This window comes from Bufo bufo, chromosome 3, assembly GCF_905171765.1.
Source record: "Bufo bufo chromosome 3, aBufBuf1.1, whole genome shotgun sequence".
Classification (NCBI taxonomy): domain Eukaryota; kingdom Metazoa; phylum Chordata; class Amphibia; order Anura; family Bufonidae; genus Bufo; species Bufo bufo.
The window spans coordinates 220215530-220232525 of NC_053391.1; the positions used below are offsets into that span (position 1 = coordinate 220215530).

The window sequence follows — 16996 nt, forward strand, 5'->3', positions numbered from 1 at the left end:
GGGCCTTACATACTATTTACTTACAGTGCGGGCAGCGGGCCTGCGGCTGTCCTATTCTTGCCTACATGTGTGCCGGCTCAGGCCAAAGGAGGCGTCACTGACTGTCAGTGGGGCCGCGGCGGAGGGAGGAGAGGAGGCGGAGCTGCTGTGGCCTGTAAAAGCTGCCCCTCCAGGCTGGCAGCAGAAGAACACAGTGGCATGCTGTTGGAACTTGGCCGACCCTGCTGGACTCTAGTCTGGACCCAGGAGAAGACACCTTAAGGCAGAGCCAGGCCAGCTGAGATTGGAGCCAGGACCAGACCGACCCCACTCCAGCCAGACCCCAGTGATATATCAGGTACTGACACTGTAAATGTATTGTAATTGTAACAGAGAGGGGGAGATGGGGGACAAAATGTACAAACATGTCTGTAACATGGAGCCTGGAGGGGAAGAAAAGAAATGTCTGTGCCACCGACTCCAACATTGTCCCTCATCATGTCACCCCCCCTGATGGCGCAGACTCCAACATTGTCCCCCATTAGGGAGCATAATGGATGGGGGCTGACGGCTGTCATGGGGGGCATGATGGCTGACATGGGGGGGCTGATGGCTGACATGGGAGTAATGATGGATGGGTGCTGACGGCTGACATGGGCATGATGGATGGGGTGCTGACATGGGGGGCTGATCGCTGACTGCTGACATGGGGTGCTGACGGCTGACATAAGGGGCATGATGGATGGGGGCTGATGGCTGACATGGGCATGATGGATGGAGTGCTGACATGGGGGGCTGATGGCTGACATGGGGTGCTGACGGCGGACATGAGGGCATGATGGCTGACATAGGGGCATGACGGCTGACATGGGGGGGCATGATGGATGGGGGCTGATGGCTGTCATGGGCATGATGGATGGGGTGCTGACGGCTGACATGGGGGCATGATGGCTGACATGGGGGGCTGATGGCTGACGGCTGACATGGGGGGTAATGATGGATGGGGGCTGACATGGGCATGATGGGGTTCTGACGGCTGACATGGGCATGATGGATGGGGTGCTGATGGCTGACATGGGCATGATGGATGGGGTGCTGACATGGGGGGCTGATGGCTGACGGCTGACATGGGGTGCTGACGGCTGACATGAAGGCATAATGGCTGACATAGGGGCATGACGGCTGACATGGGGGCATGATGGATGGGGGCTGACATGGGCATGGGGCATGATGGATGGGGTGCTGACGGCTGATATGGGGGTCTGACCTGAGGTATAATGGAAAATATTGTTTCTTATTATACTCCTCTAAAACCTATGTGCATCTTAAAGGGCGAAAAGTACAGTCCTCAAACCAGATTGAAGCAGAGAGAAGATATCAGGACCACACAGAGGAGAAGCCAGCTGCTGCAGACAGAACCAGGACCAGGTGAGCTGCGGGCGGGGAGGGGGGGGGGGGGGGTCACCGAGATGTAGCTTCGCTTGTGTTGCCAAAAAATCCTTGCACAGGCTCTGGTCACGTCCACGTTACAGGGCCGGTGCAAAGAGTCCCACAGTACATAATGTGGGCAAAATATACCTACTTACATAACATTCCCAATAAATACATTTATTTTTTTGTGAAAAAAGGCTATTTTACATTTTTATTAGTGATACTCTAAGGTGCCAGGGGGTGTACCCTGGCATTTTTATTATGGTACACCACCTGGCACCATTTTCCACATAAAAATAAGTTTATGTATTGAGAATGTTATGTAATTAGGTATATTTTGCCCACAATATGTACTGTGGGACTCTTTATTTATTATATAAAAATATAGGGGACACGTACTGTGCTGTAAAAATATTGCTATTGCCAAAGTCAGGAGGTAAGCAGGGTGGCCACCTCCAGGCTCTATCATTGTGCCACTCTTTGGCCTTCTCATACTGCCACCAACTCCTCACTCTGTCATTTTGCCTCTCGGTGGCCTTCTCCTGATGCTGCTGCCCTGAACTCCAGACTCTGTGCTTGTGCCACTCGGTGGCCTTCTCCTGATGCTGCCAACTCCAGACTCGGTCAATGTGCCACTTGTTGGCTTTCTCCTGACACTGCTGCTGCTGACGTCAACTATAGACTCTGTCATTGGGCCACTCTGTGGTCTCCTCATGCTGATGCCAAATCCACACTCTGTCATGCTGCCGCTTTGCGCCTACTTAATTATATTTGGGGGCGGGGGGCATTTCCAAATTTTAACCTGGACTCCAGGTTGGACCTGGAGAGATGTCAGGCACTCAGAGCCCTCTCTGTGGGCACCCATCCCACACCCTGGGAAAAAGTCTATGGGTGTACCAATTTGCCTTACACTTTTTCTGCCATTCATCAGTGCAGGGCGCGCTATAAACAACACAGGCAGCGCATTAACTGTAGGCAGGATATTATAGCTATGTAAATGATAAAGTACATGGAAGACAGACCATATTGGTATTCAGGTTAAATTGCCATGTTGGCACTTTTTTATAAATAAGTGGGTTTTGGGTTGCAGTTTGGGCACTCAGTCTCTAAAAGGTTCACCATCACTGCTCTATACTGGGCCCCCTTATATCCTATATCCAGTCACTTTATGCCGGTGTTATCCAGTCACTGTATGTAGGTGTTATCTGGTCATTGTATGGCGGTGTTATTATTTGGTTTGAGGACTGATATATTTACAGTGTATACTGTAGATTCCAGTATATTATGCTGTAGTGTGCCCTGTATTTCTCAGTAATGTAAATTAGCCTTGTAGAACACAGGCCACACCACTGACCACCAGGACCAGCCTTCTGTAATATAGCCTACAGTTAATCTTTTAGTGTGACAGTCAATTTGCATGTGGTCATCACGGGACCATCACACCGGCCATAGTGTCATAGTGACACTACTATGGCCTAATGGCCGGCATGACAGTCCTGTGATGACCACATGCAAATCGACTGCCATACTAAAAGAGTTCATTAAAGGGTTTCTACCACCAGAAATACTATTATGTAGCTGACTGACAGTAGCGATGCGCTAATGTCAGCACTACATAACAGTATGTTTCTAACATTAGTCCCTGCAGCCGTTTTTGTTAAAAAAGCACTTATTATATGCTAATGAGCCTCTAGGTGCTATGTGGGCGTAAAATCAGCACCTAGAGGCTCCATCCACTCACCCTGTATTCTGCCCAGGTCCTGTGTTGTGCCCGCCCAGCTCCTCTTGATTGATGCCACTGTTCCCTGCGTCGTTGGCGAAATCCCGTGCCTGCGCCGTTCACTTCGGTCTTCGGCGCAGGCGCAGTGAGTGAATGATGCGATCCTGGTGCCGGCTTCCTCACTGCGCCTGCGCCGACTACGTCACAGTGAGGATCGCATCATTCACTCGCACTGCGCCGAAGACCGAAGTGAACGGCGCAGGAGCGGGATTTCGCCAACGATGCAGGGAACAGTGGCATCAATCAAGAGGAGCTGGGCGGTCAGAACACTGGACCTGGGCGGGATAAAGCGTGAGTGGACGGAGCCTCTAGGTGCTGATTTTACGCCCACATAGCACCTAGAGGCTTATTAACATATTATAAAAGTGCATTTTTAACAAAAACGGCTGCAGGGACTAATGTTAGAAACATACTGTTATGTAGTGCTGACATTAGCGCATCGCTATATCAGTCAGCTACATAACAGTATTTCTGGTGGTAGAAACCCTTTAAAATGGCCCTAGCCCAATGATTTTAGCATAATTCAAGTTGCCTTCCCAGCCTGAGCCTGCTATTATTTTCTGTCTGCCGACACAAAACAATCTGGAAGTGCTCCTCCTGAGACCGAGCTCTGGATCCGCCACTGCGGGTGGGTGCTCTGCAACCATCCCCCACAAAGTTAAACCAAACGACGGTGTATGATATGGTTTATCCATACCATTAGCAAAATATGAGAAGCACAAGAGACAAATTATATGTTTTCATGCTGTCCTTTTTTCAAATAGATTTCAGAAAGCAAAGTCTGAATTCCTAAGCGAATATTCCACCATGCCACATGGAGTGCATAAGTCAAAGAGGCCAAGTGGATTCCAGCAAAGGAGAACAAAAGAGGCAAAAATTCAAGCAATCAAAACCCTTGCTGGATCCATGCTCAAGTATGTCAAAAGACCAGATGATGGCCAGGGTTCATCAAAAGACACTCCGCCAATTGATCAAGCTGATTCTTTTGATGCTTTTGCTAGAAAGCTTTCTGCAGAGGAACAAGAAGTGGAAATGGCAGAATCTGAAGAAGAGCGAGGAGGGAAAATAGAAGAATTTGAAGCAGAAGAGCAAGGAATGGAAATGACAGAATCTGAAGCAGAAGAGAGTGCTGAAAGTGACTCAAGCCATAGTCCGTATACTATGAAAGACATGACTGCAGTTACGGAGAAAGATTTGCAAATTTTATCTGATGTGTCCTTCTGGGAGATACCGGTTCCAGATCATTTTCGGGTAGAAATTGTGAAAAGAGGAAGTGCTTCTTTCCAGAACCAAGATGGTCCTTTTAGTGTCACCAAAAGGCCAGATGAAAAAGCTGCATCAAAGGGAGAAGTGCGCCAACTTTCAAAAGTGTGGTTTTACAAGGTCATGCCAAATGGAGAGAAAATTCTGAGGACATGGATGGTTTACTCACCTGTCAGCGGGAATTTATATTGCTTTTGTTGCCGACTCTTTACCAGCTGTACTACAGATACAACATCCAAATTTGTCACTGGGTTTCAGAAGTGGTGGAAACTGAGCCCAAAGGTATATAATCATGAGACATCCGAAGAGCACTTATACTGTCTGGAAAAGTGGAAAACTTTGGCAGCAGGACTGAGGCTGCATGAAACCATTGATGCCCAAACTATTTCTACGATGGAGACTGAGAAGAAAAAGTGGAGGGACATTTTGCACAGATTGCTGGATATTACATTGTTTCTTGCCAAGCAGAATCTGGCATTTCGTGGTCACAAGGAAGATGAGTCTTCTTTGAATAAAGGGAACTTTCTTGAGATGGTTGAGATGCTTTCCAAGTATGATCCGGTACTGAAGGAACACCTAATTAGGTTAAAGCAGCACACCTGTAAAGTTAACATGTCTGTCTCCTATCTTTCTCCACAAACTCAGAATGAGTTTATAAGTGTCCTGGCAAATCATGTGAAGGCGAAGATTGTAACGGACATAAAGTCTGCAAAGTACTTTGGCATCATGTTTGACAGCACGCCTGACGTATCGCATACTGATCAGATGTCTGAAGTGATCAGATATGTACACATCACCAACAGGAAAGTTGAGGTAAAAGAAGTTTTTTTAGGATTTTTCCCTTTAAAGGGGAAAAAAGCTGCTGACCTCAGTTCTGACATTCTTCAAAAATTAGAAAGTGATGGACTCGACATAATGATGTGCCGCTCTCAGGGTTATGATAATGCTGCTACTATGGCTGGAATCCATGGAGGTGTACAATCCATTCTGAAGGGGAAAAACAGGAAGGCTATTTTTAATGGATGTGTGGACCATTCCCTTAACTTGTGTGGTCAGCACTCTTTTGCTCAAAATGCATCTTGCGTGACCTTTTTTGGAACTCTGCAGACAATGTTTTCTTTTTTTGCTGCTTCCACCCATCGATGGGATGTGTTAATTGACCATGCTGGAGTGTCAGTAAAAAGACTATGCACAACACGCTGGAGTGCTCATTATGCTGCAGTTAAGCCAGTAAAAGAAAAATTTGACATGTTCGTGTCGGCACTTGGAGCTCTTTGTGAACCATGTGAAAATATGGACACAAGAGGAGCAGCACAGGGTCTTCTACCTGCTGTCTGTGACTTTACTTTTCTATGCTACCTGCACTTCTGGTCTGATGTACTGAGGGAAGTTAATGATGCACAGCAGTACCTGCAGACTAAGGGCTTAAGTCTCGATAAAGTGGTGACAAAGCTTGAGACACTAAGACTTTTTCTGTGTGAGGAGCGCAGTCACCTAGTTGAAAATGCAATTCAGCAGGCACTTTTAAAAGCTGATGAATATGGAATTGCAGTAGAGAGAAGAACCAGGTTCAAGAAGAGGATGGCAGGGGAACTGGCAAGAGATGCTGGAAGCCCAAGTCTGCAAGAAGAAAATAAGAGGGCGATGTTTGAGTGCATTGATCGCTTTCATTTGGAACTCCAGACCAGATTAAGAGCCATCATGGAAGTAGCAGGCATGTTTGAGGCTGTTCAAGCAAAGAGTCTCATATCTGCCACTGAAGGAGAATTAAAGGTGTCCATTCCAAAACTGACCAATTTCTATGATGAGGTATCTGAGAGTGAGCTGTTACTGGAGATACCAAGGTTCAGAAGACACCTAAAAGCAGCAAAGTTGGACCTAGAAGAAGTCAAAGATTGGGCAGCTTTACAAGTTTTGACCTTCATAGCTGAATGGGATTTTATTGAGTCTCTCCCACACCTTTCACTATGTCTGAAATTATTCCTCACAATCTGCGTATCTGTGGCTTCGTGCGAGAGGAGCTTTTCAAAACTTAAACTTATCAAAAATTATCTGCGATCTACAATGGGAGAGTCTAGGCTTTCCAATCTTGCACTGTTGTCAGTTGAAAGCGAATTAGTGCAAACCATTGATTTCGATGAAGCAATTAATAGTTTTGCAGCTTTGAAGGCCAGGAAAGCAAAGTTCTGAATTGATTGAGATGTTCTTTAAGTGCACTTGTATCTGTTCCTGTTCAATTTTCTGTTATTTAATTATTTATTTATTTATTAGTCATGTTGAATTTTGTGTTATTTAATTATTTATAATTTTATCCTGTTAAATTTTGTGTTGTAAAATGTTATTTGTTCAGTAAAGGGGTTGGATTTAAAATAAACGTTATTTTTTAAAAGCATTAACTTTGACTTCTTTCATTCTTTCAACATATTTTTGGTTATATGACTAAAAGATTATTGCTCGGGGGGGGGGGGGCAGGTTGGGGTGACACCATTTTCTACCGCACCGGGTGACACCAGCCCTAGCAACGCCACTGCACTAGATATTACCTCTGGTTTAACATATACTGAATTTTCTAAATCTAGTCGTAAGAAGGTCCTACTGTGCAATCAGTTCTATCAGAAGTGGAATAATGACTCACCTCAAGCACACAATGACATGCAGAACTGAAGGCGTCACATCATTGTATAATGAACAGTTACTCTATGGGAAAGGCAAACTATTTTGCAAGTAGGAGGAGATGACTTTATGTTGTTCAGAAATATTAAGCGCCAGTCAGCATTAGCTACATGCCAAGTATCCATTCACACATTACGCTTCATGCATATAAGTATACTGTGGCCCCATACAACTTCTTTGTGTATGGAGTTGCAATATGGCACTTATAGAAGTCTCCACGTCTGACTCTACCTATTTATACCTCTGATGTTACTGGTTAAATGATTATTATACTTTATATATATAGATGACACAATATGTGTTATAACCTGGGTGGATCTTACTGAATTGTATTAATAAAACTGGATCAAATTAAGAGGCATTTCTGTAAAATACATGTTAGGCCTCTTGCACACGAACGTGGTCTGCAATGCACGGGCAATGAATGTGGGGATGCCGCATGCGTATCGCGACCCCCTTCACTTCAATGGGGTCCGCGATCCATCGGTCCCGCAAAAAGATAGGACAAGTTCTATCTTTTTGCGGAACGGAAGCACGGAACAGAACCCAACGAAAGCACTCTGTGTTGCTTCCGTAGGGTTCTGTTCCGTGCTTCCGTTCCGCATCTCCGGATTTCCGGACCCATTTAAGTGAAATATGGCCGTGTGCAAGAGGCCTTATGGAGATTTCCAACTCTGTACCTAAATAGCAACACAGATTTCTTTACTTCTCAGGTGGAGTATTTCGGACAGATTTCCATTGGATCACCTCCTCAAGTGTTTACTGTGATCTTTGATACTGGCTCCTCTAACTTGTGGGTTCCATCTATATACTGCACTGGCCAAGCATGTCGTAAGGATGCATCTTTACCTATGATAATTACTGTATATCTAAGTAACCAGGGGCGGGGCAACACAAGTATGCATGGCCAACTCAAGCCATAAGTAGTCTGCGACAACAGAAGTAGGTGGGGTTTGCAGCACAAAATACCACCCCAGCAGAACCAAATACCACAATGCAGCACAACAAATACTGTCCTATCACCATACTGAGCACAGTGATACAGTGTAATCCAGGAAGACATATGGCCAGGTGCATAAGTACCTGATGCTCGTAGCATCAATTAATGCTGAAAGCGTCAGACCATTATGTACCTGGCCAGGTAAGAGGGCTCAATGTAGCCATAATTACTGTGTTGGCAAAACTGCTGTGAGGGGGCACAATATGGGCATAACTACTGTGAGAGGGAATAAAGTGGGCATTACTAGAGTGGCACAATGTGAGCATAATTACCCTGAAGGGGAAACAATGTGTATATAACTTCTGTGTGGGGGCACTATAGGGACTGGGCAGGATTGGATGTGTATAGATATGTATTGGGTGGAGTTACAGGTATGGCTTAAAGGGAATGTGTCATCAGAAAATGACCTGCTGTTTAAATCCCTTTTTTATGTTTAACATATTTTTAAAGAATTTGATGATTTTCCATGTCACTTTTTATATTTAAACTAAAACCAAAAATCCTGCGTTTTTCACACTGGCCACTATGTCTAATAATTGACGTCACGTCTTAGTTTGTACAGATTACTTTACTGCAGTTAACTCATTCTAATCCTGATATCACCTATGTGTATGGATAAGACAGGATCCACTATTCATAATAGGTGACTGTCTGAGTTTATATATTCCTTACTTGTACAATGACCTCTGCACAGGTCACAGAGCATGCCTAGAAGACTCTCCCATAGAAGTCAATGAGGTCCTCTCCTGTCCATTGTGTCTATGGCCCATGGGGCTGCCATAAAGCAATTTTTTTTTATGCTGTGTAAATGCTGTTAAGAACAGCTCAGACAAGATGGCCACCCCCATAATCAAGTTCAGGAAATTAAAAAAAATCTATAATCAGAAAATTTAAGCAGATTAGAAAAAAGGATGTGTTACTATATGGTTTTAACTGGCAGACAAATTTTTGGTGACACATTTCCTTTAGGGCTCGTTCACTCGTCCATGGAGCAGGCGCATGGGGATCGTAGACCCATTCACTTGAATGGGTCCACAATCCTTCCGTTCCGCAAGTTCTATCTTTTTGCGGTGCGGAAGCACGGAACAAAACCCCAGAAAGCACTCCGTAGTGCTTTCGTAGTGTTCTGTTCCGTTCTTACGTTCCGCATCTCCGGTTTTGCGGACCCATTGAAATTAATGGCTCCGCATCCGTGATGCGGAATGGCCACGGAACGGTGCCAGTGTATTGCAGATCCACAAATGCTGTCCGCAATACGGCAACTGACATCACACGTTCGTGTGAACGAGCCCTTAACCGGCCACTGCTATTGTCCCTATTTGTGATTTTCAAAATTTGGGAAGTATGTTTACAGTGTATGGAGGTGTCCAAATGCATTGGTGCCTTTTCCAATTATATGTGTGCATGGTATTGATGGGGTTAATGACAGGCGCGTAGCTAAAGGCTCATGGGCAATGGTGCAAGAGTTCATCTTAGGCCCCCCTTCCCTCAGTGAGTTTGTGGCCAAGTCTTAGTGCTGCCTGAGGCAAAAATTTAAACGGCACCCCCCATGCCAAATTTTTTACCTGACCCCTTCCCTCCAGCCAGAGGTGTAACTTGACCTGCATGCACTTTCTATAATACTGGGGTCTTCTTATGCGGCACAAGGGTCTTTGGGCCCCTCAGGCTCCTGGGCCCGGTAGGGACTGCTACCTCTGCACCCCCTATAGCTACGTCCCTGGTTAAGGAACTGTATATATTCTTTATAGAAAAATAAGTAATAACTCTAATAAATTGTGACTTCTTCATAGTTCAACACTCCAGGTTCCACCCAAGTCAGTCTTCCACCTATAAGACAGAGGGTCAACCTTTCTTTATCCAATATGGAACTGGCAACTTAACAGGGATATTAGGAATCGATCAAGTTACTGTAAGTGCCTATAACGTATAGCAAGGACATTGGGTATTAAATAATTTCAATTGAAATGGTAATAAAATTAGACACTCTAAGGGCACTTTCACACTAGCGTTTTTCTTTTCCAGGGGCTCATGACCGGAAAAACTGATCAGTTTTATCCTAATGCTTTCTGAATGGAGAGCAATCCGTTCCGTATGTATCAATTCAGAATGCATCAGTTCAGTCCCTCTTACGTTTTTTGGCCGGAGGAAATACCGCAGCATGCTGTATTTTTCTCTCCGGCCAAAAATCCTGAACACTTGCCGAAATGCCTGATCCGGCATTAATTTCCATTAAAATTGCCGCATTGACGGATCTGTTCTTCCGGTCCACGCATGTGCAGACCTTTAAATCTGTGAAAAAAATAAATACCGGATCTGTTTTTCCGGATGACACCGGAGAGACGGATCCGGTATTTCAATGCATTTGTCAGACGGATCCGCATCTGGATCGTCTGACAAATGCCACCCGTTTGCGTCTGGATTGCCGGAATTCTCTGCTGCAAGTGTGAAAGTACCCTAAGAGTCCATTCACACATCCGTGGTGTATTGCGGATCCGCAAATTGGGACATGTTCTATTTTTTTGTGGAGCCGCGTCCCGGAAGTTCGGGGCCGAAGACCGGAAGTTCGCGGCCGCACTCCTGAAATGCGGACAGCACATAGTGTGCTCTCCGCATCCCGTTCTGCCTCATTGACAATGATATTGCGGAACGGATGCGGACCCATTTGCGGACGTGTGAATGGACCCTAAAACTAAAAATTCTGTTTTACCTGGAGTCTTAAGAACTTCCACATCTCTTGATACTTAAAAAGGTTGTTCAGGTAGATTTTTTTGTCCACAGGCTGTTTCTAGTACTCAGTGCTCATTTTGAAAGGGTCTGCTTTTTTTTCTTCCAGAGGTAGCGACACCCTTGCCCATGGGCTGTGACTGGTATTGCAGCTTAATTTCAGCTTGTCCAGATCTCATGGAGAAGCATGGTGCTGTTTCTAGAAAAGCAACAGACCTTTTTCTTATCCTCCTTTAAACAAACATATTAGGCCTTGTTAACGCGTCAGTTATTTGGTCAGTTATTTCAATCAGTAATTGTGAGCCAAAACTAGGTGCGGGTCAAAAACACAGAACAGGTGCAAATCTTTTCATTATACCTGATCTCTGTGTAGCCTCCACTCCTGGTTTTGGCTCATTGATCAAATAACAGAAGTGTGAACTGGGCCGTACAATGTCATGTGACATCCCCTCTCAACCGGATCAGTGGGACCCTATTTTTATTTTTGCTGTTCAGCCCCTGTTCGGTTCTGCATGCTGCATAGATCGACATACTGAATTTGCATACAAAGGGGAAGATTTATGTGGTGTTAAAGTCACAAACTGCATGTTTGTGACTTTTTAAATGCAACTTTGGAAATAATTGTCACAAATGGCCGTTTTTAAGCCACCCTCTCCACTTTTCCAAAAAGGGATGTGGCAATGGTGGGAAGGAGCATGGTCAGCAGCAACAAATTTATCTTCATTTACGCCAGCTCCAACATGTTGAAGATTTCTGTCTGGGTGCAAAGACTGCCAGAGGATGTGGCTAATGTAAGATGAGGCGCAAGCCTTGTCATATATTAGGTGCATCATCCAGCAGCCCAGAGGATATCAAAACTGGTGCAGAAAGCACAGTCTTGATAAATCTCCCATGAAGGGCTCATTCACACGAACGTTTTTTGCGTTTCGTATACGGGCCGTATTTTGATTCCGTATACGGAACCATTCATCTCAATGGGTCCGCAAAAGATGCGGACAGCGCTCTGTTTGCTGTCCGCATCCGTTGCTCCGTTCTGTGACCCCGCAAAAATTATGAGGCATGTCCTATTCTTGTCCGTTTTGCGGACAAGAATAAGCATTTCTATAATGGGCCTCCTGTTCCAAATTGCGGAAGGCACACGGGCGGCATCCGTTTTTTGTGGATCCGCAATTTGCAGACCGCAAAAAAACGGCACGGTCGTGTGCATGAGCCTAAAGTCTGCGACTTCTTCCTGCTCACACCAGGTCTAAAATTGTGGGCGGGGAAGGGGGTAGAAATGGTCACTGGCTTACATTTAGAACTGGCACTGGATGCTCTGAAGTTATGGAGAGGCCACCACCGCCAACTATGGGCCTTTATTAAGACCGGCATCTAAAACGCCAGCCTTAATAAATGTGCCCCTATATATGAATGAAAAGGCTTGTTTTTCTGTTCCAAGTTTTATAGATATTTCTACAAACCATGCACTTTTTTTGCTTTCTTTCATATATCTACAGTCGTGGCCAAAAGTTTGGAGAATTACATAAATATTGGAAAAGTTGCTGCTTAAGTTTTTATAATAGCAATTTGCATATACTCCAGAATGTTATGAAGAGTGATCAGATGAATTGCATAGTCCTTCTTTGCCATGAAAATTAACTTAATCCCAAAAAAAACTTTTCACTGCATTTCATTGCTGTCATTAAAGGACCTGCTGAGATCATTTCAGTAATCGTCTTGTTAACTCAGGTGAGAATGTTGACGAGCACAAGGCTGGAGATCATTATGTCAGGCTGATTGGGTTAAAATGGCAGACTTGACATGTTAAAAGGAGGGTGATGCTTGAAATCATTGTTCTTCCATTGTTAACCATGGTGACCTGCAAAGAAACGCGTGCAGCCATCATTGCGTTGCATAAAAATGGCTTCACAGGCAAGGATATTGTGGCTACTAAGATTGCACCTCAATCAACAATTTAGGATCATCAAGAACTTCAAGGAAAGAGGTTCAATTCTTGTTAAGAAGGCTTCAGGGCGTCCAAGAAAGTCCAGTAAGCGCCAGGATCGTCTCCTAAAGAGGATTCAGCTGCGGGATCGGAGTGCCACCAGTGCAGAGCTTGCTCAGGAATGGCAGCAGGCAGGTGTGAGCGCATCTGCACGCACAGTGAGGCGAAGACTTTTGGAAGATGGCCTGGTGTTAAGAAGGGCAGCTAAGAAGCCACTTCTCTCCAAAAAAAACACAGGGACAGATTGATCTTCTGCAGAATGTATGATGAATGGACTGCTGAGGACTGGGGCAAAGTCATATTCTCTGATGAAGCGACTTTCCGATTGTTTGGGGCATCTGGAAAAAGGCTTGTCCGGAGAAGAAAAGGTGAGCACTACCATCAGTCCTGTGTCATGCCAACAGTAAAGCACCCTGAGACCATTGATGTGTGGGGTTGCTTCTCATCCAAAGGAGTGGGCTCACTCACAATTTTGCCCAAAAACACAGCCATGAATAAAGAATGGTACCAAAACACCCTCCAACAGCAACTTCTTCCAACAATCCAACAACAGTTTGGTGAAGAACAATTCATTTTCCAGCACGATGGAGCACCGTGCCATAAGGCAAAAGTGATAACTAAGTGGCTCGGGGACCAAAACGTTGACATTTTGGGTCCATGGCCTGGAAACTCCCCAGATCTTAATCCCATTGAGAACTTGTGGTCAATCCTCAAGAGGCGGGTGGACAAACAAAAACCCACTAATTCTGACAAACTCCAAGAAGTGATTAAGAAAGAATGGGTTGCTATCAGTCAGGAATTGGCCCAGAAGTTGATTGAGAGCATGCCCAGTTGAATTGCAGAGGTCCTGAAAAAGAAGGGCCAACACTGCATATACTGACTCTTTGCATTAATGTCATGTAATTGTCGATAAAAGCCTTTGAAACGTATGAAGTGCGTGTAATTATATTTCACTACATCACAGAAACAACTGAAACAAAGATCTAAAAGCAGTTTAGCAGCAAACATTGTGAAAACTAATATTTGTGTCATTCTCAAAACTTTTGGCCACGACTGTACATATTTTTAAAATTAAAGGTCAGAATCTAACAGACTAATTATGCATCTATATAATTTTGATATTTTGTCTATGCATAGTTTTTATGTATTACAGTATCTATTTGATACATTCATTCCTAATCTATATGTTCTGTATCTTTAAGGTTCAAGGTATAACTGTACAGAATCAGGTATTTGCAGAAAGTGTATCTGAGCCTGGAAGCACCTTCCAAGATGCAAATTTTGATGGAATTTTGGGTCTTGCATACCCTTCCCTTGCTGTGGATGGTTGCACCCCAGTCTTTGACAATATGATTAATCAGAATTTAGTGGAGGAACCAGTATTTGGAGTCTACATGACCAGGTAAGATCTGCAGTATGGGTGCCTTCACATGCAGCAGATTTTGTTGCAGAAATTTCCGCAACTGAAAATCCCTTCCATTCATCTGAATTGGACTTGCAGAAATCCATGTGCTTGTTGCCCCATTCAAATAAATGGAACTGATTTTCAGTCGTGGAAATTTCTGCAGCAAAGTCTGCAACGTGTGAAGTCATCCTAAAAGAGCCACTCTATATGGTGCTAAGGCTTAAAAGGGTTGGCCGATTTCATAAACTGGGGTTATAGGATAGGCTAGGATTTGCCCTGCTAGGATATGCCCCCCAGTGTCTGATAGATGCGGGTCCCACCTCCTAGAACGGTGCCCGCAAAGTGACAGCCGCCCACCTTGAATTCCTATGGGAGTGCCGAAAATAGCCGAGCGGCTATTTTCAGAAGTCCCATAGAAGGGAATGGGAAGCGTCCTGCGCAATCACTTTGTTCACTTCGTTTACTTCTATGGGGCTGACGGAAATAGCCGAGCCATCCATCCATCCATCCAGTGTACTGTATGAGAAGAGCCAACCCCTTTAAAGGAACCCTCTACAGAGAAAATGCACAACAAAAATGATAAGTGTGCCAGATCTTGCTCCCTTCATCTCCTCTCTTCCTTCGATCCTCATATTACACTTAAAGGGAACATATCAGCACATTTGCCACATGCAACTAATGATACAGTGCTCTAGGAGGGTCACACCACAGCAAAATCATTGCTGTGTCTGTTAAAACTGACAGTTTAGGCATCGGGCACAATAAGATGCCTTGATGACTCCATGACCCAAATGTTCATATGAAAAGATACAGTCAGGTCCATAAATATTGGGACATGGACACAATTCTAAAATATTTGGCTCTATACACCACCACAATGGATTTGAAATGAAACGAACAAGATGTGCTTTAACTGCAGACTGTCAGCTTTAATTTGAGGGTATTTACATCCAAATCAGGTGAACAGTGTAGGAATTACAACAGTTTGCATATGTGCCTCCCACTTGTTAAGGGACCAAATGTAATGGGACAGAATAATAATCATAAATCAAACTTTCACTTTTTAATACTTGGTTGCAAATCCTTTGCAGACAATTACAGCCTGAAGTTTGGAACGCATAGACATCACCAGACGCTGGGTTTCATCCCTGGTGATGCTCTGCCAGGCCTCTACTGCAACTGTCTTCAGTTCCTGCTTGTTCTTGGGGCATTTTCCCTTCAGTTTTGTCTTCAGCAAGTGAAATGCATGCTCAATCGGATTCAGGTCAGGTGATTGACTTGGCCATTGCATAACATTCCACTTCTTTCCCTTAAAAAACTCTTTGGTTGCTTTTGCAGTATGCTTTGGGTCATTGTCCATCTGCACTGTGAAGTGCCGTCCAATGAGTTCTAAAGCATTTGGCTGAATATGAGCAGATAATATTGCCCGAAACACTTCAGAATTCATCCTGCTGCTTTTGTCAGCAGTCACATCATCAATAAATACAAGAGAACCAGTTCCATTGGCAGCCATACATGCCCACGTCATGACGCTAGCACCACCATGCTTCACTGATGAGGTGGTATGCTTAGGATCATAAGCAGTTCCTTTCCTTTTCCATACTCTTCACATCACTCTAGTACAAGTTGATCTTGGTCTCATCTGTCCATAGGATGTTGTTCCAGAACTGTGAAGGCTTTTTTAGATGTCATTTGGCAAACTCTAATCTGGCCTTCCTGTTTTTGAGGCTCACCAATGGTTTACATCTAGTGGTGAACCCTCTGTATTCACTCTGGGGAAGTCTTCTCTTGATTGTTGACTTTGACACACATACACCTACCTCCTGGAGAGTATTCTTTATGTGGCCAACTGTTGTGAAGGGTGTTTTCTTCACCAGGGAAAGAATTCTTCGGTCATCCACCACAATTGTTTTCCGTGGTCTTCTGGGTCTTTTGGTGTTGCTGAGCTCACTAGTGAGTTCCTTCTTTTTAAGAATGTTCCAAACAGTTGTTTTGGCCACGCCTAATGTTTTTGCTATTTCTCTGATGGGTTTGTTGTGTTTTTTCAGCCTAATGATGGCTTGCTTCACTGATAGTGACAGCTCTTTGGATCTCATCTTGAGAGTTGACAGCCACAGATTCCAAATACAAATAGCACACTTGAAATGAACTCTGGACCTTTTATCTACTCATTGTAATTGGGATAATGAGGGAATAACACACACCTGGCCATGGAACAGCCGAAAGGCCAATTGTCCCATTACTTTTGGTTCCTTAACAAGTGGGAGGCACATATGCAAACTGTTGTAATTCCTACACCGTTCCCCTGATTTGGATGTAAATACCCTTAAATTAAAGCTGACAGTCTGCAGTTAAAGTCCAACTTGTTCGTTTCATTTCAAATCCATTGTTGTGGTGTATAGAGCCAAAAATGCTAGAATTATGTCCATGTCCCAATATTTATGGACCTGACTGTACATCTTCAAAGTAGATTTACCTCAGAATGTCTAGACTGACCGTTTTAAGATACATAGCAATGATGTTGCAGTGGTTTGATCTACAGCACCATATCATTAGTTGCATATGGCAAATCTGGTTCCCTTTAAAACTAAGAGATATATAAAGAAATCTTCTCTATGTATCTATGTATCCCAGCAACTCAGCCATGTTCCCCTCCTACTTCTCAATGTTCTGTGTCTGGCTGTAAGACAACTCACTTGAGCAGGAACCTCCCTTCTGTGGCATGTCTGTAGCATCAAACGATCATTAAAGTGTAAC

The 16996-nt window shown here is 44.3% G+C and overlaps 1 protein-coding gene across 1 annotated transcript in view; it reads left to right on the forward strand.

Annotated features, from left to right (window-relative positions):
• Positions 1–16996, forward strand: part of CTSE (cathepsin E) — an 84579-nt gene that overhangs the window by 18636 nt on the left and 48947 nt on the right. The window contains exons 3-5 of the mRNA XM_040421844.1: positions 7840–7957; positions 9917–10035; positions 14037–14236. Coding sequence (XP_040277778.1) covers positions 7840–7957; positions 9917–10035; positions 14037–14236 — 437 coding nt within the window. The remainder of the gene's footprint in view (positions 1–7839; positions 7958–9916; positions 10036–14036; positions 14237–16996) is intronic.